We start from the raw sequence: 25,114 nt of genomic DNA, 5'->3' as shown, positions 1-25,114 counted from the left end.
TGCCTGAATTTGCTTTCCTTTTCCCCCTCCTCCTCCTCCCTCCCAATCCCCTTTCCTTTTGTGTCATGTCTTTTAGATTGTAAGCCTGTGGACAGGGACTGTCAAGAAATCCTTTTGTAAGCCGCCGTGAGAGCCTTTTTTGGCTGAATGGCGGCATAAAAATACTTAAATAAATAAATAAATAAATAAATTAACTTCTGCTAGGGAAGATGAAAGAAGAAATTATTATACTGCACCCATAAGATGGGGAAAAGTACACCCAGATTTTTGTCTATATACAGATAATATTTGGAGGTATTATTATAGATCTATAACTGCTTAAGGTATGCATACCTATCTCTCCCCACCCCCACCAAAAAAAATCTCACCATCATCCTTTTTGTTGTGTTTCATAAAGTATCTGAGAAAAGTCAAAATTGCCTCCCAACAATGGTGCAACTACCTCTACTGCAATATGTGTGTATATGGCTGCTGTAGACATACATTGAATAATGAATGTGACATCAGGATCTTGATGCACCCTGCAGCGCAGCACCTGCATTGAGCAGGGGGTTGGACTAGAAGATCTCTGAGGTACCTTCCAACTCTATCTAGTTATTTATTCTCCCCATTGCTCCTAAGCAGAACTCTCTCTCTCTGTCTCTCTCTGTGTGTGTATAGTCATATTTTTGAACACATTGGCAAAGTGATGTGAAAGTGGTGGTGAGAGATTCTATGGCAGAGAAACTGCCATTTTCTAAGCCCTTCTGGTTTGTGCTGGCCAGGGCAGAAGGTATGTGCACAACCCTACAAGCTACCATTATCAGACCAGTACTAGTTCTTTCAAGGGAAAAGTCACTCTAGTTGCTCTACAGAAATAACTGTACACACACTCTGTACTTAGTTCTCAGATATAATTGACATGTGGACATGTGTCATGCCATTCATATGAACAATTGTGTAGGGAGAGTGAAGAGAAATCACTCCTGAAAGCCTTTCTTCCAGCAATCTAAAAGCAGTTGTGGCAGTAATACTCCTGGGGATGAGTCTAAAGTCTACAGCCCTTCATTGAAATACCATAGTTGTAATACTGAAGGGATCTTGTAGCTGACATATGTGTTTGTCCAGGTGCCTGGCAGATGGGAGGATAGAGGGACATCTTCATGACAGCTGCCTTGTAGCTTCCTGTTTGATTATTGCTTAATATGATATCCAAGGGGAAAGAGCAATGTCTCCTTTTTCTATGTCTTATGTCTGAAAGAAAGATGTGATTCCTACCAGCCTCCCCACTGCATGAATTTTCTATATAGGTTGGTGGTATTTGAGCAGGTTCACGTAACGGAGTAGCAATGACATCTCAGTGCTGGGGCTGGAAAATTAGAATCCTACAAATCTTAGCTTTTATAATAATCTTGTGGCTCTTGAGGAAAAGAGAAGATTGGATGGCAAATGGTGGCAGTTTATAAGCCAATGTCTCATGATTTGCAACATTTGGAATTGACAGTATCATCTTATTTACTGCTACTGGTAGGACAATTCAGCGGATGAAGACACTTGTTAGGTTGCAACTTCCCTAAGAAGTAAAATCCGGTATTGCACAGGTATCAAACCTCTTTCAGCCTGAGGGCTGAATTCAGTTTTAGAGAAGCTCTTGGTCACATTACAGTGGTGGATGGACTCAAGGCAAAAGGGGTGAGGCCAAAACAACCAGCATATTTCATCTTAAAGCTTTTGCTGCCAGTAACTAATCCTTAGGAGAGGCATTTCAACCTTTCAGAATGGGAGAAAACTGCTCAAAAGCTGGGAAACCACCAATCAATTGGCAGTTGAGAGAAAGAGTGTAGGGCCAGGGTAAGGGGACATGGGTATCTGAGGGAACACTGGGGGGTGGATTTGGCCCCCAGATGGGCCAGATTTTGCCTGCAGGTTGGAGCATTGACACCCTTGTAATATAGTTTGGGGAGAAATGTGTGCCCAAGCAGCGGTAGATGACCTTTCTTTGAAAATATATTTTTGTAACAGTGTTAGGGCTTGTCAGGATATAGATGGTACCTGCAGAACTAGAGCATCCTAGATAAGTCTCTAAGAAAAATAGTAGGGTGGTTCTCGTGTTACTTTTTATATATTAAGTTCCTACACTTGGACTAAGGATGTGTGTGTTCTTATTTATACCATGCCATCAATGTACATGATACTTTACAGAGTTACTAAAGGACCAGGGAAACAACTGGCGCTGATGGGGTGGGGGGAGAAGACAAATAGGGAGGGAAGAAGATGGGCAAATGCCATTACATGTATTGAAATCTTGGTTAAACTCAGGAATGAGGATTAAGATTACAAAGTAAAGGCAAGATGAAAAACATGTGTTGTGAGGAGGGATTGTGTCTAAGCACCCTCTCCTGCTGAGCAGAGCTTGTGTGGCTCCCTGGAATGCATCTGAGCTGAGAGCAATGATGCAAGCTGGGAAATGGCTAGATGACTAGCAAGTGGCGGAAGACTTACGACAAGTCTGATTGAATCCTAGTTAGAGCTCACTTTTGAGCCTGTCCTGTGATAGTGATAAAGAAGACACACACACACACACACACACACACACACACACACACACACACACCATTTCCCAGTGCATCCTTTCAGTACCATCCAGTAGAGTTGTTCCAAGTGGTTCAGGACCTTTTGCAATCTGGTCTAGGAAGAGATTTTGGGGGACCAAGAAAATTTGAGGATAAAAATGCTTGTGTCCACTATGAACTGGATTATACTGTTCAATCAGCATTATAATGAGTTACTTTGTATGGGTGACTTTCAGTTGTTGAGGCCCAAAGATGTGGATAACACTGACCTCATGTATGCTTGTTGCCCATCATGCATCCTTGAGGACAGAAATGGTGTCAACTTCTTTGTAGAAGGAAGTGGTTCAGCCATTGATGAAAAAGAAATAACCTGGGCCCAGAAGTTGTTAAGAACATAAAAGAAAAACTGTGCTGGATCAGACCAACATCCATCTAGTCCAGCATTCTGTTCCCACAGTGACCAATCATCTGCCCACAAGAAACCCTCAAACAGGACATGAATGCAACAGCACCCTCCCACCCATGTTGTATGTAAACTTACTGGCTCAGATACTGGAGGTAGCATATATCCATCAGGACTGATAGCCATTGCTAGCCTTCTCCTCCAGGAATTTCTGTCCAACCCCTTGGAAATTTTGTTTTGGGGTTTTGCAGGGTTCTATCACAACCCCCATGCTGTTTAACATCTACATGAAAACGCTGAGTGAGGTCATCTGCAGATTTGGACTGAGGTGTCATCAATGTGTAGATGACAGTTTGCTCCAGCTCCCTTTTTCATCAAATCCAGAAGAGGCAGTGGGTGTTCTGAATCAGTGTTTGGATGCAGTAATGGTCTGGATAATGACCGTTACACTGAGATTCTATCCACAGAAGATGGAGGTATAGTTAGTGAGTGGTTCACCTGCCAAGGTTGTATAGTACTTAGCCAGTTCTGGATGGGGTTGTACTTCTGGATGGGGTCAGGTTCACAGTTTGAAAATATTCATTGATCCAGTGTTGTCATTGGAGGCACAGTTGGCCTCGGCTTTACTGATGAAACCAGTTTTGACTTTACGTAGACAAAGATAGCTTGGCTATAGTTATCCTTTCTCTGGTAATCTCTTGTTTACATTACAGTAATGCGTTGTAAGTGATGCTACTTTTGAATAGTAGTGCAGAAACTTAAATAAGTTCTTTGAAAATCCATCAGCATTTTGTTAGCTTCACTGCCTTCCTGTCCTCGGCCCAATTCAAAGTTAACCTTGGACCCATTCTACCACTTCTACTGCACTTCATGGGTTGTAGGGTGGGAATGGCGCCCTGCTCCACCGCTCTGCATGCCAGGATTGGATAGCATGCCAACACATGCTGCAGGGCGGGGAATAATACAAATAGCATTTGCTTGTGCAGCACATGTGGGAACAAGAGGAGTAGCCACAACGGTTGCTTCCCCGCTGCGATCATCCAAACCCAGTCTCCATGCACAGAGGACAGCAGGGAACTGGGTTGAATAGCTAACCCATGGGGAAAAGCTAGGTAATATGTCTGTAGCAATATGAAGAGGAGCAGAAGTTTAGTACTGAGGTGTTGTGGGAAGTGCATAGGTGCAAAAAGCTTGGACCATGTAAGTGTTATGGAAGCAGAAAGGCTCGTGCCATCAGATCATACTTGTCACATCACTCTTCCAATACTTGAGGCCTGTCACATAGAAGAGGGCAAAGTCTTGTTCTTTGCTGCCCCAGATGGCAGGACTAGATTTAATGTGCTGAAGTTACTGGAGGGTAAATTTTGGTTGAACAATAGGAGGAAACTCTAAATAAGAGCAGCTCAACAATGAAACCAATTACTGATATGGGGATAGATGGGCTTTTTCTTGTTAGAGGTTTTCAAGCAGAGGCTGGACAACCATCTGTTGGGGATGCTGTGGCTCTAGATTTCTTTGCGTAAGCAAGGGTTGAACTAAATGGCCTACGAGCCTCCCTTCAACTGTTTGACTCTATTCTCCTGTTCTTCCTTGGGATCTTGAGCCATTCTCTGTGTCTCTGCATAAGATAACTGCTGTAGAGCCAGGTAAATTCATATCCAAACTCTTATATCTTCACATTGGCCATGTTTCCTAACTACACACCTGCTGAGGTAATCTATTTGAAAATACTTTGAGTGGTAAATAGCATCATTAATGTGCATAATGCTGTACAAAAGGACAAATCCAAGCCTCAAAGAGCTTACAATGTAAAATTCAACACAAGGGATGTGCGCTATGATGGCAAGCTGTGGAAATGAGAAACTAAATACCTTTTTATAAATGAAACTGTGTCAATATACCTTCTCCTTCAGCTTCTGTAGCACAAAAAAAACAGATTTATTCTTTCAGATTAACAAAAAAAACCCTCTTTGGAAAGTCTTTGTAATCCATGGGTTGTTCAAGTCCATAAGAGATAACATACACTCTTAACATTAATATGTCAGTTTCCCTCTAGCTATGAAGGAAAGTCAGTGGATAGTTGTTTGCATATGGAGGTTGGAATGCCCAAGCTGAATCTCAGCCCAGCTATTCCTTAATTCTTCTGAGTTATTCCAGTTTGTCACAGTATTCTGGTCAAGATGTAGCAGCCTTTGGTTGACCTAATATAACATTGTTCTTTGACCCTGTCAGTTTGCTGGATGTGGAAATATACAATTTGTTCAGATCTGTTTCTATTATTATTATTATTATTATTATTATTATTATTATTATTATCCTGCCTTTTGCCCAATGCTATCTGTTTTATATAATACTAGCCAATATACCCGGCATTCAGAGCTGTTCAGATTTGTTCAGATCTGTTTCTATCTATTTTACATCTTACTAGCTGATATACCCCCTAAGATATATGTCTGCTAGGTAATCATCTTAAAGTAGTAGGCCAGTGCTAGGCCTGTGAGTTAACTTTTAAACAAATTCAGTTTGTATCTTTTTTACCTTTCTCACCCTCACAACAACCCTGCATGGTAGGCCAGTGCTAGACTGTGATGTAACTTCAAAACAAATTAAATTTGTTTCTTTTTTTCTCTCACCCTCGACACATGGGGGTGCCGCCATGATTTTACTTGTCCCCACAGAAAACAAAAACTACAACTCCCAGCATGCCTTTTGCCATGGTGCTGACTTGCCCAATGGGAGTCCTGCCACTGAGGATCATGGGAAGTAAAGTCTGGCTGAGCCAGTCCATGCTGCATTGTGCAATTGGTGCCTGTAGGTAGGCCATAAGGGAGCCAGCCAGCTGACTGACTGACGATTAACTCAGTCATTGCCATCTGTGAGAGCCCCGGAGCCACATGAGAGCCTCCTGCCCTACTGCTCCCAATGGTGCCTAGTGACATGTGACCGAGGATGGAGAGCCACTTCCAGACGATGGCTGCCAAAGCCCAATAAGTCTTTCCTCCCGCCCAAGGCATGCTGGGAGTTGTAGGTGTAAGCCTAGGTCTCTGAATAATGTGTTAATCTTTTAACACCATCTGAGGCGTGGTGGAAGACAACTGGAGGGTGGGCCTTCTTAATTGTGGCACCCTGCTTGTGGAGTTCTTTTTCCCAGGCAGGCTTGCCTAGTGACTGCATTAATGGCTTTTAAGTGCCTATTATTGAAGGGGGACATAATAGCACTCTTCAAATATGTAAAAGGTTGTCACACAGAGGAGGGCCAGGATCTCTTCTCGATCCTCCCAGAGTGCAGGACACAGAATAACAGATTCCAGCTGGACATCAGGAAAAACTTCCTGACTGTTAGAGCAGTGTGACAATGGAATCAGCTACCTAGGGAGGTTGTGGGCTCTCCCACACTAGAGGCATTCAAGAGGCAGCTGGACAACCATCTGTCAGGTATGCTTTAGGGTGGATTCCTGCATTGAGCAGGGGGTGGACTCGATGGCCTTTTAGGCCCCTTCCAACTCTGCTATTCTATGATTCTATTAATTGATGAGATTTTTATGCTGCGTTTTTTTTTCTTCTTGTCATAACTAAACCACAATATTCCAAGACAGTGCAGGAATTACTGAATAAAGTTTATGATTTTTATGTAAAAGCCTGATTGTACCATTGAAACACAAGAGTGAACGGAGGAATGACTGATAGCTGAGGCTAGAATGGAATGGTGGGCGGGGTGAGTGGCAGTTGGAGCAAAGGAGAACAAAGACAGTTAGTGAGAGATCAGGAAAGTGGGAGCGGAGTTAGGGTTGAGAGATAGTGATCTGGTTTGCTCACATACTTTATTATAAATCGGCCACTCTACATGCCAGTACTACACTTCCCAGCATGCCTTTGGCAGCATGCAGGTGACCATGTCCTTTGAGACATCCTCTTGTTGCAGAGCATCGAGGAGTAGCATCACCAATGAGGGGAGGTAAGTGGCTGTCAGTGGATGTGCCCAGCTCCAGCCAATCCTGCTGGGACTGCGTTGGCCTGCCCTTCTCACCCACCATCAGGAGCCTGTACTGAAGGGTCGGGGCTGGGCTGGGCACTTAACCCCCTTTGTCGGGTCTGTTTCTGGGCATGCACAGAGTGCCTCCCCTTCCCCCTCCCTCTTAAGGGTGAAGGTTGTGCAGTTGCTTCCCCCAGATTCTGAGAAAACAACGATATCAGGACGGAGTGCCTTTGAGCATGTTCGGCCCCTCAAAGTCACACTGTTGTATCTAGTTATGATTTTAAAACCATGCAGAGGGTGGGATGACACAACCCATTTATGTGGGTTGTTTCCTTTTATGTGGAATTGGGTTGACTGTTTCAGACCAACCTTAGGAGTCGGGGTTGTGAAAGACATGCAGCAGCAACCCACCCATGCACTCACAATGGCCTCCAAAGGCCAGCAAGTCTGGCCTCCCACCCAAGGCATGCTGAGAGTTCCGCCCAAGGTGTGCTGGGAGTTGTAGGCATAAGCCCTGGTTTTTATTAAATTCTTTAAAAATACTTAAAACCCAAAATTCTGTGTTTTTAGATTTTTCTGGTACATTGTACAACCAGACCTATCAGCATGCCAAATTTCAAGTTTCTAGCTCATCTGGAAGTGGCTAGACATTTCTGGACATACATCGCACAGACATACTTTCTGCTTTATAGTTACAGATTATGTAAATGGCAAGCTGTACTTTCTCTTTGGTTGTAGCCCTCCTTGTCTCAGGGACACAGGGCAGTTAATTATTTTAAGATCCAGTTCCCTATCTTATAACTACCTAGTTAGGCCAAAGTAGTTGGAATTGGGAAAGGACAAAGGGAAAAGGCAGAAAACTGGTATCAAGTGATTTCTTCTCTATTCCAGCTCTTCTTTCTTTCTGACAGAACGCAGTGCCCTAACATGCCCCTCCTTCTCATTTGATCAACCAAAACGTCTCTCCATAGAAGAGCCCTTCTTTATTCTGTCTGCTCTATCCTCCATTCACAAATGGTAGATGCAGTGGCATTCTCTCTTTTCTAGGAGTAGCTGCACCTGCCATTCTGCCAGCACCTGGAAGAATACAGAAGGGTGGAAAGAATGAAGCAATACAAACTCCCCAGACGGTCCACATATTTTGGCAGCTGCCTGTAGAGCAGTAATAATGGTTTGGTGGCTACTATCTGGAGCAAGAAGCTAGAATCTTCCTCTGCTGCAGGCTGATCTTGTTCTTGCTTATAGAGCAAATCTGTGTTGATGACTTGTACTTGTTCAAAATATCAGCTGTTCCTTTTTAATTGGAAATCATTTTTGACTTCACAGATTAAGTATCTTGTTATAGTGCCTTAGGGTGAGACAGGTGGGTTTATATTCCATAGATGGTGGCCTATACGGCTAATTTTATGGCATCGGAAAAGTTATTTCTTTGTGGCTAATATTAATTGCATGCTGGATTGTCTGCTGCAAGAAAGATATAATTAGAGGGTAACGGCTTTCTTTCTAACGAAGGTCAAAGGCTGTCTTCTCCCAGGGCCTGTGGTAAAAGAAACTGAGTCATCTGACAGTCTAAATGAAAGCCTGAACAGATGCCATATTGCTATTTACCAAAGAAGGTCTTGTGACCTGTGTCTTCCTCCGCCTCCCTCTTCAGCAGTACAGCCAATCATAAGCAAGTGACTTTAGTTGCTGCCACCACCCACACAGAAGATAGCTGTTTAGCTCATGGCTCAATTTTATCAGTTTTTAACTCTTTGGGGGGCTGTGTGGTGATGGACTGTTTTTTGTTGGCTAACAAGTGCTAAGCTGTACTTAACAGTGCATCTGAAATGTAGCTAGTTGACAGGACTCTTTACAAGGACAGTTGTAGCTTTTAGGAGGCTCATAAAAATAAGAAACATAAATGTAAGTGCCAGGATATATCTCCTAGCCTTTTATCTTTCATTGTTTCCCAATGAAGGGCCTTTTCAGTTGGGGGGTGCCCACTAAATGTTCAGTTGCTACTCACTTCTAATAGGTGATTCAAGTTTGTTTAATTTTTTTTCATTCAGTTTTCTGAAATATGTGTTCTTCCTTTCTTTGAAGATGAAGTGGACCTTTCTCCTTATTAAAGATATATCTTTGTCTGTAAAATGTAGCTTTCCGTCTTTTCTGTACTATGTATTTAGTAAATTAATGTCATATTACTTTATTTGTTTGAAGTGTGTCTTTACAGCCAAATATGTGACCATTTTTAAGGTTTCTTTACTACCTGTATTTATTTATAATATTTCTTGGCTGCCTTTCAGGGCATAAGCCCTCTCAAGGAAGCATACAACACTAAAACACATATTAAAAACCGATGTGGCATTAAAAAGGCAAAAACAAAATAAAAAAATCTTATCTCTGTATGCAAATTCTTAAAGTCTAGAACCAGCCTTTTTTTTAACCATCTAAGGGCATGTCTACACCAGCCATTTATCCTGAGGTCAGCTCGAGGTCATCCATGTGCGTCCAAATGTCGCACAGGGATTCCCAGGGAAGACCACTCAGTTGTCCCAGGATAAAATGGACTGGATATATTACAATTTTTCCCGCAGTCCCAGGACAACCCCGAGGACTGTGGGTGGTGTGGCACGGGCTCCCAGGTAGGTAACTTGTGGCTCTCCAAATGTTTTGTCCTACAACTCCCATCAGCCCTAGTCATCATAGCCAATAGTGAGGAATAATAGGAGTTGCAGCCCTCTAAATGTTTGGCCTACAAATTGCCCACCCTGATGTAGAAGCTGTTCTATTGAAAAGGAATGAAATAGTGCCAGTTAATCCCTGCCTAGTGAGCTTTCTTTGTATAGACAGCATAAGGAGGCTGATATATTTCCTCCAAAATGATAGCACTATCTCTAGTGTTAGTGAAACTAAAGCATGGAATGGATTTTGTATGCCAGCTATTGCTCAGTGGTAGAGCACATGCTTGCATGAAGAAGGTCCCTGCTTCAATCCCTAGCATCTCCAGGTAGGGCTTGGAAAAAATCCTGCCTGAAACCCTGGAGAGCTGCTGTCAGTCAGTGTTGGCAATGCTGGACTAAACTGAGTATAAGGCTGCTTTCCATATTTCTACATACTGGGATATATGCAGAGTCTAATTTTAAACTATTTATTACATGTATATCTTGCTTGTCTTTCAAAGAGCTGATGGTCATGTATATGGTTCCTCCCCCATTGCAACAACCCAGTGAGGTAGGTTAAATTCAGAAATAGTTATTGATGGTGTAGCATGCTGGGGAGCATTTCACAATTGATGGAATGTCTGACAAGTCTTGCGGAAATAGCAAGGTTAGATTTTTTTGTATATGTACCATTTGGCTTCACTGAGTGACTTGTTAATGGAAGTATCAAAATTGTTAGAGTACTTCCCCCAAGTGTGAAATTTATTACACTTGTAATCTAAAACACTGTTATTATTAGTGAAGTTCGAAAGGGACACTCTTATGCTTCCCTCCCAACACTTGTGAAGTGAAATCTGCCTAGGTTCATCTGAGGATTACTGTTCTTTGTAATATGTAACAAATAGTTTAACAATATCTTCTAGCATGTTTGCAAGTGTATTGACATATTTTAATCAGTGGGACTAATCTTTTCCTCTGTTCTGCTGCTGAACATCTTGCTAGTAAATGTTTCCTATGTAGAAATGCATTCAAAGCTGGAAGAGATATTTTCAACCATATGTACACTATTGCACATGTAGCCTTTTTGTTTGCTTTATAGATGGGGCAGGACTTTGTCACTTATTATCCTGCCTTAGACCTCGGTCTAAGGCTGTTCTACATATGCCACAGAATGATGTGATACAGTACTAGGGGTAGTAGGATGAACAGAAAAACCACTTCAGACTGAAAGTGGGGTTTTGCATTTTTAATGCTCACCTATCTGGAAAGCTCCCTGCATAATCTGTTCTTGATTTGCTTGGGGTTTTTTGTTTTTGTTTACAGAGAGGTTTGTAGGGAATTTTCCAACATTATATCCTCCACTTGCAATCTGAAGTAATACTGTACAGAATTCTGCACCCCAAACTATGACCTCATTCTGTTGCTTATATAGACCAGACTTAACATACAGGCTATATCTGGCTGTGTTTTTTATTTTCCTTTTTCTTGGGAATGTCATCTTGTAGTCAAAAAGATACTTTGTAATCTATTGTGGATCTTGGAATAAACCCCAAACACCTTATAAACTTGAATTAAGCGTCCTATTGGAAAATCTGAGTTCACTTGTAGCCTAGTACATGAGCTTTAAATAAGGATTTAATATTTGGGGTTTGTGACACTAATGAACTTTTAGGCTTGCAGTAGGTACCACCTCAATCCTCCCCCCTTTCTAATGAAATCTCTGTTTTCCCCTATAAGTTTTCCAATACTATCAAAAATATCTAACAGATGTAGTAAATGGTATATAATCACTAAAGGTATAAAGTGCCTGCTTTGCATATTAAAATACAGGAAGTTATATCTCCAGAATTATTTCTCATAATGCCAAAAAATTGTTTTATATGGCATTACTTTCAAAATGGTCACCAACCACTTCTACATGCTTAAGACCATATAGTATAGGTTAAAGGAGGCACTGGAAGTTCCAGGTTATGCCTTGCAAAAGAAAGAATTCCCAGGTTGGTCTTGATATGGAAGATGTAAAAAACAAAAACAAAAAACCTAGGTGAAAGTGAAAGCTTCCCTTTCATTCTCAATAAGGTGTTAATGAGAATGCTGACAGTCAACTCATTACTGATCAAAGCATACAAGCAAGAGTGTGGACGATTAGGAAAATCTGTGTAATTTAATATTATAAATTTTGGGGTGGGGTGAGTTATGCTAAAGCATGCTTGGGAGACTGCAAACTGTTCTTTTAAACTTGGGCTATGGGGAAAAGTAACCTAAGGATGGGGCAAAATAACTTAATCTAACTAAAATAACCAAAGTAGTTGAACTGCTTAGGAGGACATCAGTCCCATCAGAATGACACTACTCTTACAAGAGGCAGAGTTTTATATGTTCTAGCAACTTGTTTATTTGCTGGCTTTAGTGACTCTTCGATCTCTTTCCTAGAGATTTGGCAAAACTCTACCACTGCATTTTCTTGTTCCAGGCTCACCTTGGTAATTATGAGGACTATAGGGGATTGGTCATTAGAAATGCAATTACTGTGCCAGATATCCCAGACTGGTATAGTGGTACAGTTTTGGGCTTAGATTGGGATGATCCCTGTTTAAGTCTTCACTCAACCATGGGTGATTTGGGGCCAGTCACTGACTCCAAGCCTAACCTCCTTCACAGGGTTGTTGGATCAGGTACACTGCTTTGAGTTCCTTGAAAGAAAAGATGTGATATAAATGTAACAAATAAACGTACAAACTGATGTTCCTTTAGGCTGGAACTATGTTTTAAAAAGACGCAGGTCTGCAAGCCCCAAATCCAAGCCTTGTGCAATGTTCCTCTTTCTCTCCTTGATAACATGTAGTACAATTTATCTTACTAATTAATTACCTCAGAGTACATCCCTGACATCATTGTACTACCCCCTCACACTATATCATTGGCTGAAGAGGGTGGGGAAATGTTCAACACAACAATGTAGGGCACGAGTTAACATTTGTTGAGCATGGAATGGGGAGAGCTAGGGTGATACGGAGCTGATGTATTGAGCGGCAGTCCAGTGTTGCTTATGCCATGGAGTTCCAGCCTTAAGTCCTATGTGCATTTATCTAAACCAGACTTCACCAACTTTCACTCTCCAGATGTTATGTACATCAAGTCCTGTCAGCTGCAGCCAGCATGGACAGTGGTCAGGCATTTTGGGAGTTCTAATCCTTAACATCTGCAAGGTACCTATTTGGGGATGACTGATCTAAACGGACAAATACTGGGGGGGGGGGGGTGGAATTCAAATTCCTACAAGCAAGCACAATGTCCCATTTTCATGGCCTGTGTGCAGTCCCACATTGTGAACTGCTCTTGCACAGACCAACTGTGGAAACCACTGGAGCTTTTTCAGGAACACAAGGTACTCTCCCCCCATCCCCAGTTAATGATTTTACCCATTTTTCTGAGTAAAGAATTGGACAATCCAAGGTAAAAACAACAACACCCATTTCTGAGGCTGAGCTTCAAATTTCTAGGTTCCAACCTTACATTGAAAAGAACTGAAATCAGAGATTAAGCATAATTTTTTTGGACCCAGTGCAAATTTACTTCACGGGCCCTTCCCACTCTCATACCACCATCTCATCCCATACATACAGTCTCATCATCATGAAAGATAAGTTTCTGTTTTAATTCTGAAATTGCATTTTTTGCCTTTCTGAAAATACTTCATAAAATTCTACCATGACCCCAAACACCCACTTATCCTTTCTTGCTATTTTTGTGTAACATAACATCCAGCCTGAAGAAGAGTCCAACAAAGTCTTCTCTTTTGTAAATTTTTGTTTGGCAGCAGCACTCCCCCCTCCCACCCACTGTTACTGCAATCAACATCCCTGATTATTATGGTACTTTGTCCTTCTCATCAGCCCCTCCTTTCTCCTGCTTATGCACAAGGAACTCTGGGACTGGTAGTTCTTAAGAGAGCATGTCACACAGGGAAGCACAAATCTCTTCCTAACTACAAGTCCTCGTTTAACTGCATATATGCACTCCCTATTCTACAGAATGACCTAGGCCTGCAACTCACTAGCCAGAATGTGACTTGTTCTCCTCTAACACTGCTTCTGATTGGCACCAGCAAATCTCACAATATCTGGACAATAGGTACAGAGATTCAGGGAAATGAGTTTCCATAAATATCCTCAAGCACGATCTATATTTAACTTTATTTTTCCCTTCATTGTAATAGGATTAAAGACTGGGCTGCCCCCACTCCCAGCATTACAGCCTAGCCCATGGTGAAGTGTGCAAACTCATACCTGGGCCCTGACTCTCAACAGAGCATTTTCAATTCTGTGCAAGTTATGGAGATTAATATTTTGTTCTGACAGTCAAAAATAATTGTTGTCAAAGCTTGCAACAGTTTTATCTTTTCAGTGCCAGGTCAAGACTTTTCTCTTCTCCCAGGCATTTAGCAATATGTAATTAGCCTGGGTTTGATTTTGTATGTTTCTATGGTTTTAAATTGTAAGTTTTTTGTGATTTAAAATTTTTGTGTATTGTTTTTAAGTGTTTTTATCCTATGTAAACTGCCCAGAGAGCCTCGGCTATGGGGCAGTATACAAATGTAATAATAATAAATTTCATTTTTTAACAGACCCCAGAATAGCTGTTTTTATAAGGATACTATTCTTTTTATTTTTAAAAACTTTGTATATTTGTCTTTAACGTTTACTGTTTTTAACTTTTGTAAACTGCCCAGAGAGCTCCGGCTATGGGTCGGTATATAAATGGAATAAATAAATAAATAATTTTGGTGTTCACTACTATGTTTAGATATTTAACAGGGAATTGATCATAATATGAAAATAGAAAAAAATGTTTTACTTTTTGTTTGTTTTTAAAGGCCTTCTTGGGACAAAGTTGCTCTCCACACCTTGCTCAAATGCAATTATATATAACCCTGCATGATTAAAACCCAAAGATTATTGATTTATATTGTTGTGGTTTCCCTTCATTCAAAGGAATTGTGATTGGACTAGCAGCTAGAAGGCCAAGCAGCCTGGGCAGGGCTAATTAGATTGTGCATATTTACCATTTGGGGCCTCACAATCAAAAGTACTTCTCACTCTGAAGAGGGAGGCAAACCTGTTTTCCCAGTTTGCTGGAGCAGTAGTTTAAAATGAAATTAGTGAGATGAGGTGACACTTGTCCTTTGGGCATTGGGTATGGGTTTGAACCGTGCTCGTAAAGGGCCTGCTGAATCTTGTCTTCCCAACCTTGCTGTACACTTCAAGAATGAGAGTCTCCTATTGGAACTGTGGATTAGGAAGTAAGCACATACCACAAGAGGCATCTTGCCACAACCACTTCTAAGGGGACAAGACCCCAGGGCACTTGGAATTCGGTGCTTCCTGTAGAATTAAGATCCACCCCCTGCTACTTTTTCTCAGTATAGAAAGCTGAAAGAAAATTATCACAGAGAAAAGTAATTTGCAAAAGAAAGATGCAAGGTTTTTTTGTTTTTGTATTCTCCTTTCATGCCCACTCTGTTTTCCCCTCCGTCTTCTTAGGGCATATTGTACAGACTAGCCTCCTGGGATTCTTTGTGTTCTGTTCTATGCCTTAACCTAATGAGTGGTATATTTACAAATACATATGTTGAATTAAAGAGGTTTTGTATGGTGACTAAGGCTGTTGTCTGGTGTAGGCTCTGCTAGGCTGTAGCTAGACTGACAGACTGAGTTATGTGTTCTGGGTTCTTTTATTATTCCTGTACAGGGTACTAGGCTTGGAAAATGCTGGAGAGAAGATTTAGCTTCTCTCACCTTTCACATGTCAAGAAGCTGTCTTTTAAAGTACTCACACTCCTGCATTAGGATCAGGCTTGTGTTTACAGCTGACCCCACCCTGCCTTGCCTGTTGCAAGAATCTGAAGAAGCGATTGTGTTTTTAGAAGTAGAATGACGAGAAATTCCCCAGAGGCAAATGCAGAGTGTGAGCTCTAAACACACCAGTACAGACAGACACACGGAGGCTGGGAACTCCCAGAGAGAGAGGGAGGAAGGGAACAAGCAAGGGAGGAGGAGAGGGAAAGCTAAGTAGGAAAGCCAAGCAAAATGGGAGGAGGAGGAGGGAGAGAGTGTTAATCCTTCAACTGATCACATTTGATTTGCCCACCACCACCACCAAAAACAAAACAAAAAACAACAACAAACCCTTGGTGACCACGTTTTGAAGTCTCTCTTGCATTCTGGGATCAGCTCAATCGACTGCTGGGTTGGAATTGCCCAGGCTGACACGATGTACCTCTGGGTGAGTAGAGATCTGTGTGAGAGCTTACACGCTTTGCACATATAAGGAGTGGAAAGCTGAGGATTCTGTGCGAGTGTGTACAACCTCCCCTTTTGGACTGCACCCTTTTTCAGCTCTTTGATATATTAAATATTTGTTTGGCCCTCTGGAAAAAAAAATGTAGACATGTAATTGAATTTTAGCGTCTCTTACAGTTGAGTACTTTTGATCTTGTGCACTTCTAGGGAAGTGCCTGAGAGAGAGAAAGAAGATACTTTAGGATCTGTCATTTCCTGACACCTGTAGGTAGGAGAAAATGTATTTTATTCAGAAGTGTCAGGCAATAACACAGATTCTTCTTAGACAGCTGTTCAGCTGTGACTGCAGGACACTACTGGTGAGGGTGGGGGACACTTGTTATAATGGTTGAAATCCAGCCAAGGAGGAAGTAATCAAAGGTAATCTGTAATTGTGATGTCTGTGTCAGAAAGTGGATGCAACGAAGGCACCCTGTCTTTAATGCTACGTTTGACCGAGTTGGGTCACACATGTGTCGTGTAAACTTCTTCAGTGTAGACTAATGCTGAGGTTGTGTTCCATATGCAGATTTGTTTTATTAGAGTAGGTGAGTAATTGAGAAATAAATAAGTTAATACAAACTGATCCTACATGCTAATATGAGCAGTGTTGGTAATAGAGCCTGTGCTTCAAGCCCCAACATAATTTCAGTGGGGCAATCCAAATAGTGTTTCATGGAAATTATGCTTAGATATTAGATTATGCTGTTTCAAAATTAATTATGCAAACATGGTGTACTTCTCCCCCTGTGAACATGTTAAGCATTGTTTAGCTTGTTATAAGAAGTCAGAGAGCTAGCTTGTGAATTTAATTTAAGCTATTGGCACTTAAATTAAATATTGCACATAGGTATAAAGGCATGGCACAACCATTTAAAGTAAAGCAAGCTGAAAGGCAGCAAAGGAAAGCAGAATCTATTACAAGTAGACAGGTTTCTGGGTAAAGGGAAATACAGAATTCTGGAATTTGGAAAAAATATATAAGTCAATACATAAATGTTCTTAACTTGTAGGATTTAGTCTGAACTCAGTATTTCAGCTTTGTAGAACTTGATTTTTTAAGATGCAGCAGGTGGTGTGTGTGTGTGTGTGTGTGTGTGTGTGTGTGTGTGTGTAGAATATTAAAGGGACCCGAGGCTCCAATGTATAAACTTGGGTTATACACATACAAGGTGGTGAAAGTTTCCAACAGTTGTTTCAGCCACTGCCTGTTAGGGTTGCCAGCTTTTTACTAGTCACATCTCCTTTGCCTGTTTAAGAGCAGCTTGATCTGCAGACTTAAGCAGGTGATAATGTTTATCTCCATTCTTTGAAATCCTTCAGCTGATAAATTTCTGCAGCTGTTAAAGGCACTGGGCCAAGTAAGGCTATTCTCCCTGTGCCACCCCCACCACTTGTAACAGTACTGCCATTATGAGGGCTAGAAACTTACTATTGTTAAAAATGTAAGGGAGAGTCTCCAAAATTTATATTATAATATATATATATATATATATATATATATATATATATATATATATATATTATGTAGAAGCTTTCTTGCTGTACTTAGATCACAACAATTTTCTTTTCCTACTTCTCCCTACTCTCAACTTTTATAGTGCAAGTTTCTTGGGGCAGCGACATATTGGTTTTGCTTATATTACTCTGTAAAGTGCCATATACATTGATGATGCAATTAAATAATTCAATAATGGAAAATCAGACCAATTGTCTATCATCTCAACGTTCTGGTGGGGTTTTTTTTGTTTCTTTTTTTATGGTGGCTTCCACTGTGTTGCATGACATCCGTGATATCAATCCTCCAGCATCTGTCTGACTTATGTAGTTGTTTTGAACTTGATGGCTGGGCTGCTTGCTTTTGTGGCTAGTAAAAGATACAAACAGCTGCTTGCATAGTATGTGGAATGTCTGACTTGTTTTATTTGAGCAGTAGAACCCTATATCATATTGCAAACAGTTATGAGGCTTCCCTCAAGTAGCTTGTCATATGGCGTAGGGGACTCTCGTTTGAGCCCAAGGAGATTTTGTGGAGCTCCTTCCTTTATTGTTTAGTATCTTATTAAATTAATAATTATCTTGGCCAACTGTCTTCAGTGTATGTACCTGCTCCTTGAAAAATGGAATTGATTTTTCTTAATGGTCTCTGAGCTGTTGCATATCTGTGCAGAGCAATGCTTGGGAACCTCAAAGGAGACATTTCTAACCCCCCTCTCCTTTTGTCTTTATCTTGAAGGGTGGGACAACACCAACTGCCTCATTGATGCAAACCTCCCCCCACCAATGGACACATCCATGGCCCAGTTCGCATGTCATGGTGGCAAATTAGGGGTTAATTAACTCATGATTTGCCGGAATATGCACCCCATGAAAGCTGCTTCCTTTTTGCATAAACAACCTACAAATGCTGCATGCTGTCAGGTTTCCCGATCCCTCAAGCACACACTCTATGGCAAACTAACACCAGACACCCAAAGCAGGGAGACTTCTTGAAGTAAATCCAACAGCCAAAGCTTGTTAGAAATCATATAGCTGGTGATCAGTAGCTATAGGCTCCATGTAATACCATAACAGTCAAAAGCTAAACACTATCACCATGACCGAGATCCTCGTTAATGTGTTTTCCAAGTTGCTATTTCCATGGCTTTGAACACAAGGGAAAGGACTCAGGATTCCTGGCATCAAACAACTCAGGCAATACATACAAACCCCTGACAAGGAATGGGAATGATTCCTGGTATCATCCCTTCCAAGCAATCAAAGGGGCAAATTCTAGCATTGCCTAAACAAAACCCACAGACAGAGAATTAGTCCATCTTTGAATCTTTCATTGGAAACTCCAGGTTACATGGTCAAGGCCTATCAAATCTAAGAATAAGCCCACACTAGCAAAGAGCTCCACGCTACAGCTTTCGTCTTGGTAACACCACACTGCATGAATTCAGACAGAGAAAAGTCCAAGAGTCAAGATCAAACTCAACCTGACGACACTTTGGGCTGACAACAAGGAAGACAGGCAATCCACAACAAGCAAGAGTTCAGAGTCTATGAAAACCATCATAGTACTTTTCATGGCAAGTCCTTAGCAATCCAAAGTTCCAGTTAGAAAGAGAGTCCAGGTGTAGAGTGCCTCCAGAGGCTCAAACAATGATGAATCCAAATGGAGAGGGTTTCAGGCAATGAAGACAAGATGCTCCTAGAAAAGGCTCCTTGCCTTTGCATCACCCCAAAAGGGGAAAGCGTGACTGTGAGACACCTCCTCTAGACCCCTTGATAGACGGGCTTTTGGCCTTTTAGCAAGGCCCCAGTCCAAACAGGGCATCACTGCTCAGCCCTCCAGTGTTGATATTTCAATCCGGGCAACCCTTCTGCAAAACCCACCCCACTTATGTCAGGTTCTCATGGAGAGCTTTCATGCCAAGGCCAAGCCAGCAACTGGATGGAGAGTAGGTGATTCCCACCGGCTCTGCCCTCTGCTCACACAGATTCTAACATTACAGTGGTTGAATAGGCCCAAACCCTTCCAAGTTCCTTCTAATAAAATCATAGCTATTATTATAAGGCCCAGTGCAGTGCTGAAGCTGGGCTCTGACACATTTGTAGGTTGTTAGTGTGATGTTCAAACCCGATTACTCCAAGTTGCTTATGGATTAAACAATCCAGAGTAAATCTAAAAATTAATGGGTTAATTCTGGGTTGTTTAACCCATAAGCAATCCAGAGGGACCGGGTTCAGACGTTATGCTAGCAACTAGTTTATGCAAACTGCTCTTATGCAAACACTTCACATGCTCTTTTTGTCCCCACAAATTGTGAATTAATTAATGTGACCTGCGAGCTGGCCAGTGTCTTTCCTACTTGAGAGAGGAGCATAATATTTATTCCTGTCCCCACTGCCAATGGTTTACTAAACAGGAAAATGGGAACCTTTTCTCCTACTTCTAAGCTTCCCTTGCAGAGTATGCTATACAAACTTCTAATACTTGTTGGATGGGATCAGTCTTGGATCCTCTGCTGATCAGCTTCCCAGGTTTTGGTCCCAAGTGGAAAGGCCCAAAACCTGGGACTATAAAGACAAGTCTCAAAATTGAACCCATGAGTCCTTGGGATTAGCTAAACATGCACAAGTGAGCCAGAAGCTAAAGAGGAGGAGGAGACCTCATGCAGATAGCCTACACCACCTCAGGCATCTGCTTTTATACCAGTTTTGGTCACAACATAATCCACACTGAGTATTATTTCATTGACCGGGTTCAGATGTTATTTAACCCACAACATGTTGCAGTGCCTGTGGACAGGAGGTTGAATATGGAACCCCCACTCGTGGATTGTCCTGATGTTTGAACCTGGCAAGCATGATTTATATGCGGGTTAAATAATCCTCACATAACCCTAAAACAGACCATGATTTTTGGATGTTTAAAATGGCAGCCAAATCCACACAACATACACTGCAGCCTCACTGTGGGTTAAATAACCTATGGTGGGCTGTCATGTCATATGAACAGCCCCTCTGTCTGTTCAGGTTGTACTAGCTATCTCCCCAGCACTGATTTCAACTGTGTCTGAGGTCATTCCTCCATTTTGGAGGAATAATATAGAACAATACATATAAAATTGGGCCTTAAGAAGCATTGCTAATAACAAGGCAGCAGGAGACGACGGTATCCCAGCTGAACTGTTTAAAATCTTGCAAGATGATGCTGTCGAGGTGATGCATGCCATATGCCAGCAAATTTGGAAAACACAAGAATGGCCATCAGACTGGAAAAAATCAACTTATATCCCCATACCAAAAAAGGGAAACACTAAAGAATGTTCAAACTATCGGACAGTGGCACTTATTTCACATGCCAGTAAGGTAATGCTCAAGATCCTGCAAGGTAGACTCCAGCAATTCATGGAGCGAGAATTGCCAGATGTACAAGCTGGGTTTAGAAAAGGCAGTGGAACTAGAGACCAAATTGCCAATATCCGCTGGATAATGGAGAAAGCCAGGGAGTTCCAGAAAAACATCTGTTTGTTTTATTGACTATTCTAAAGCCTTTGACTGTGTGGATCATAACAAATTGTGGCAAGCTCTTGGTGGTATGGGGATACCAAGTCATCTTGTCTGCCTCCTGAGGAATCTGTATAACGACCACGTAGCAACGGTAGGAACAGACCATGGAACAACGGACTGGTTTAAGATTGGGAAAGGAGTACGTCAGGGTTGTATACTCTCACCTTACCTATTCAACTTGTACACAGAACACATCATGCGGCGTGCTGGGCTTGACGAATCCAAGGCTGGAGTTAAAATTGCAGGAAGAAACATTAACAATCTCAGATATGCAGATGATACCACTTTGATGGCTGAAAGCGAGGAGGAGCTGAGGAGCCTTATGACGAAGGTGAAAGAAGAAAGTGCAAAACCTGGGTTGCAGTTAAACCTCAAAAAACAAAAACAAAAAAACAAGATTATGGCAACCAGCTTGATTGATAACTGGCAAATAGAGGGAGAAAACGTGGAGGCAGTGACAGACTTTGTATTTCTGGGCGCAAAGATTACTGCAGACGCTGACTGCAGCCAGGAAATCAGAAGACGTTTACTTCTTGGGAGGAGAGCAATGACAAATCTTGATAAAATAGTTAAGAGCAGAGACACCACACTGACAACAAAGGTCTGCATAATTAAAGCAATGATATTCCCCATAGTAACCTATGGCTGCGAGAGCTGGACCATAAGGAAAGCTGAGCGAAGGAAGATAGATGCTTTTGAACTGTGGTGTTGGAGGAAAATTCTGAGAGTGCCTTGGCCTGCAAGAAGATCAAACCAGTCCATACTCCAGGAAATAAAGCCAGACTGCTCACTTGAGGGAATGGTATTAAAGGCAAAACTGAAGTACTTTGGCCACATAATGAGAAGACAGGATACCCTGGAGAAGAGGCTGATGCTAGGGAAAGTGAAAGGCAAAAGGAAGAGGGGCCGACCAAGGGCAAGATGGATGGATGATATTCTGGAGGTGACAGACTTGACCTTGGGGGAGCTAGGGGTGGCGACGGCCGACAGAAAGCTCTGGCGTGGGCTGGTCCATGAAGTCATGAAGAGTCGGAAGCAACTGATCGAATAAACAACAACAATACATATAAAATTGTCCGGTTTTTCAGTCCCTCACGCAAGCACACATTCTGGAAAACACAGGACACCAAAATCAGTGAGACTGCTTTATTGGAGGAAATTGTATGACAAAGCTTAATGGTTACATACTTATACAGCTCATTGTCAGTAGCTATAGGCTCCAAGAAATTCCAGAACTGTCAAAAGCTAATCACTACTACCATGATGAGATGCCCATCATTGTGGTTTCCCCGTTGCCCTCCATGGTTCTGAACGCAAGAGAAGGTAAATTTATACACAGGTTCCAAAGCTGGACAAGGGAGGGAGATGATTCCTGACAAAAATACAAACATTTCAATAAGCAGTTCCATAATGTTTCCCAGGATTCATGGTGACAGCCGCCTTGCTGAAGCTGCATCAGTCTTGGTTGGGTTGGTGCCTAGATGGGAGTCCACTTGGGAACCTCATGTAGGCATATATGTAATTATTTTAAAATAGGAAAACAGCAACAGTAATAGAAAATGAATAAGTATGAATCACACTATCTCTCCCCATCCCTATAACTACCCTCCTTCTCAAGGCTAAATGGGATGGTGCCCTTGCCTTCATAATAATCCACAAAGGGACTACCTGCTGAGTAGCCAGGTAGAAATAGCTTTCCCCTCCTAAAGTAGCTGTTGGTATCAGCTCATTAGCCATTGATTCTTCCCTGAGGACAGGTCTTCCTCACCTGCCTTATGTTTTTAGCTGGCCCATCTGCTCTCTTTTGTTCTGGCACTGACAATAACAGAGGGAGGCATTAGGAATGGGTGGGGGGGAGTTGTGTTGTCAAATCTACTCCCCCAGCCCTCCCAACATTAAAGATGCTATTGCACTGCTCCCTCATCCTCCTCACATGATGAACAAGGGTTATCAAGAACTTTGCTCAGTCGGTATATTGTTTGTAAGAAGAGAGCCACATGCAATTATTGTTCCAAGTGCTGCACACTCTGCTGCTGTTCTGCCACAAATTAAGAGGGCTCTTGCTGCTCCATCATCTCCACATAGGACTCCCAAGGACGTCCATAGTTGCATATACTATAGAAAATGCTGCTGGCTGCATTAGCTTCTATTATAGTAGGGCTGGTAGATTTTCCAGGTCTGCCAGTAAAGCAGGGAATCAGTCATATTGGTTTATAAAGGTCATACTTAAGCAGTTCTATCCTGTTTCCAGTTTGGGAACTGTGACAACTGTCTCATTTTATATCTACAATTCCCAAACTGGCATGTTTAAGTACTAGTTCTTCTTGTCAGGAAGTTTTCTTTCTTCTTTCCCTACCCTATGATAAAAAGGAACTTGCTTTTGTTTTTCTGGGCAGCTACCAAAGTGAGAGCCTTCTCAGTAGTGGTACTCCAGTTCTTCATCGTGGTCTCTATGCATCACACATATGGGCTCTGCGCCTGCGCGGAGACCTGAACCGGAACCTTCTATAGCTTAGGGAAACGTTTTTGGCAGGAACCCCTCCCCCACGCTACTGCGCATGTCCCTGGGGTTCCCGCCCTTACCTCAGTTCTTCGTCGTCCGCCATGTGCTTTTGTTTTTCTGGGCAGCTACCAAAGTGAGAGCCTTCTCAGTAGTGGTACTCCAGTTATAGAATACTTTCCCAAACAAAGTTCAGCCAGGCACCTACTTTGTTGTAGTTTTGGTACCAGGCCTCTGGCTGAGGTGCGAGTTGGACAAGCGCTCATCTACCCTGCACCTTGGCATGGGGCCTGGCTTCAGTGTATGCTGCCTTTCCTCAGGTGGGGAAAGGCAGCACACACCAAAGCCCCCCGGGCAAAAGTGCAGTTTGGAGGAAAGCTCCTCAACTATGGAATTCACTCCCACAAGATGTTGGATGGCTTTAAAAGGGGGTTGGATAAATTCCTGGAGGAGAAGGCTATCAATGGCTACTAGTCCTGATGGCCATGTGCTACTTCCAGTATCAGATGCAGTAAGCCTATATACACTACTTGCTGGGGAACATGGGTAGGAGGGTGCTGTTGCACCATGTCCTGCTTGTGGGTTCCTGATCAACAGCTGGTTGGCCACTGTGTGAACAGAGTGCTGGACTAGATGGATCCTCGGTCTGATCCAGCATGGCTCTCCTTGTTATTAACTCTATGTCTTCTCCCATTGGGGAAGATGTGGGGCAGACGAACTACTTAGTGTACTGCTCCCCCTCCCATTTGTATTCCCATTACCTCTGATCTTTGGTCTGTCCTTTCCCTGTCACCTCTCCAAACCCCTGGTAGCCTCCAGCGGGGCTTGGGCTGGGGAGGGTCCCAGCCAGGGAATCAATGCGTCCATGGGCTGGGTGGGGAACCTCAGCAGAACACAGGTTTCCCCTCTATGGTGTAGTGTCATGCAGCAATACTCATGCACTCAATCCAGACACATTGAGTATAGGAGACATAATCTCTCACAAATGTTCCCTAGCCTTTGGTTATTGGAACTGTATTTTCAAGCTCTGGACTCACTCTTGAATGGACCTGTTTGCCATGTTCCTGAACACCCAAGTGCTGGTTGTTTTGCAACAAGGTGGGCCTTGGCCTTTATTCTTTTTGGGGTGTTCATGATCACATGAGAAAGGCCCCTTGTACACTTACCCTTCTTTCCCCCCATCCCATGAGCACTGCATATGATGCAGTATTCTACCGAAAGAAAGCCATTATATACTCCCAAGTACAAGCAGAGGGGGAAGTGGGATATCTACACATTCCTAGACTATATCCTACTAATGTACCTTGTCGAAAGGGACTGAGTTTTTAAATAGCAGATAAATGTTTATGCAGCTTTTTCAGCCTTTTCTTTCACATGCATGTGGAGCACCTTGAGTGTTTCTAAAGGAACTTGCAGAACATGTTAAAGTGGTTCATTTCCTCAATGTTCTGTGAAATGCAGCCTTAACTCAGACCTGCTTGATTTGGTCTTAAAACAAGGATGGCATCAAAGTATTCCAAAATGTCTACTTTGCTCCACTGTAACCTTTTCATTTACAATATCTTGTATGTGCAGCAAGCTTAATTCTGAGCGTCTTCGAACTGACTACAATATTTTCTGTCTCATTCCCCTTAGT

The 25,114-nt window shown here is 42.3% G+C and overlaps 1 protein-coding gene across 9 annotated transcripts in view; it reads left to right on the top strand.

Moving 5' to 3' along the window:
- Positions 1-25,114, top strand: part of RBFOX2 (RNA binding fox-1 homolog 2) — a 190,578-nt gene that overhangs the window by 44,980 nt on the left and 120,484 nt on the right. The window contains exon 1 of one of the 9 annotated variants that reach the window (XM_063133477.1): positions 15,742-15,861. The exons of the other annotated variants lie outside the window; for them this stretch is intronic. Within the exon in view, the coding sequence (XP_062989547.1) occupies positions 15,850-15,861 (12 nt within the window). The 5' untranslated portion in view covers positions 15,742-15,849. Of the gene's footprint in view, positions 1-15,741; positions 15,862-25,114 lie in introns of those variants that run through there. 9 annotated transcript variants of the gene reach the window in all.

This window comes from Elgaria multicarinata, chromosome 9 (assembly GCF_023053635.1).
Source record: "Elgaria multicarinata webbii isolate HBS135686 ecotype San Diego chromosome 9, rElgMul1.1.pri, whole genome shotgun sequence".
In the NCBI taxonomy this organism is placed as follows: domain Eukaryota; kingdom Metazoa; phylum Chordata; class Lepidosauria; order Squamata; family Anguidae; genus Elgaria; species Elgaria multicarinata.
This window is presented reverse-complemented; position numbering and strand designations above follow the sequence as displayed.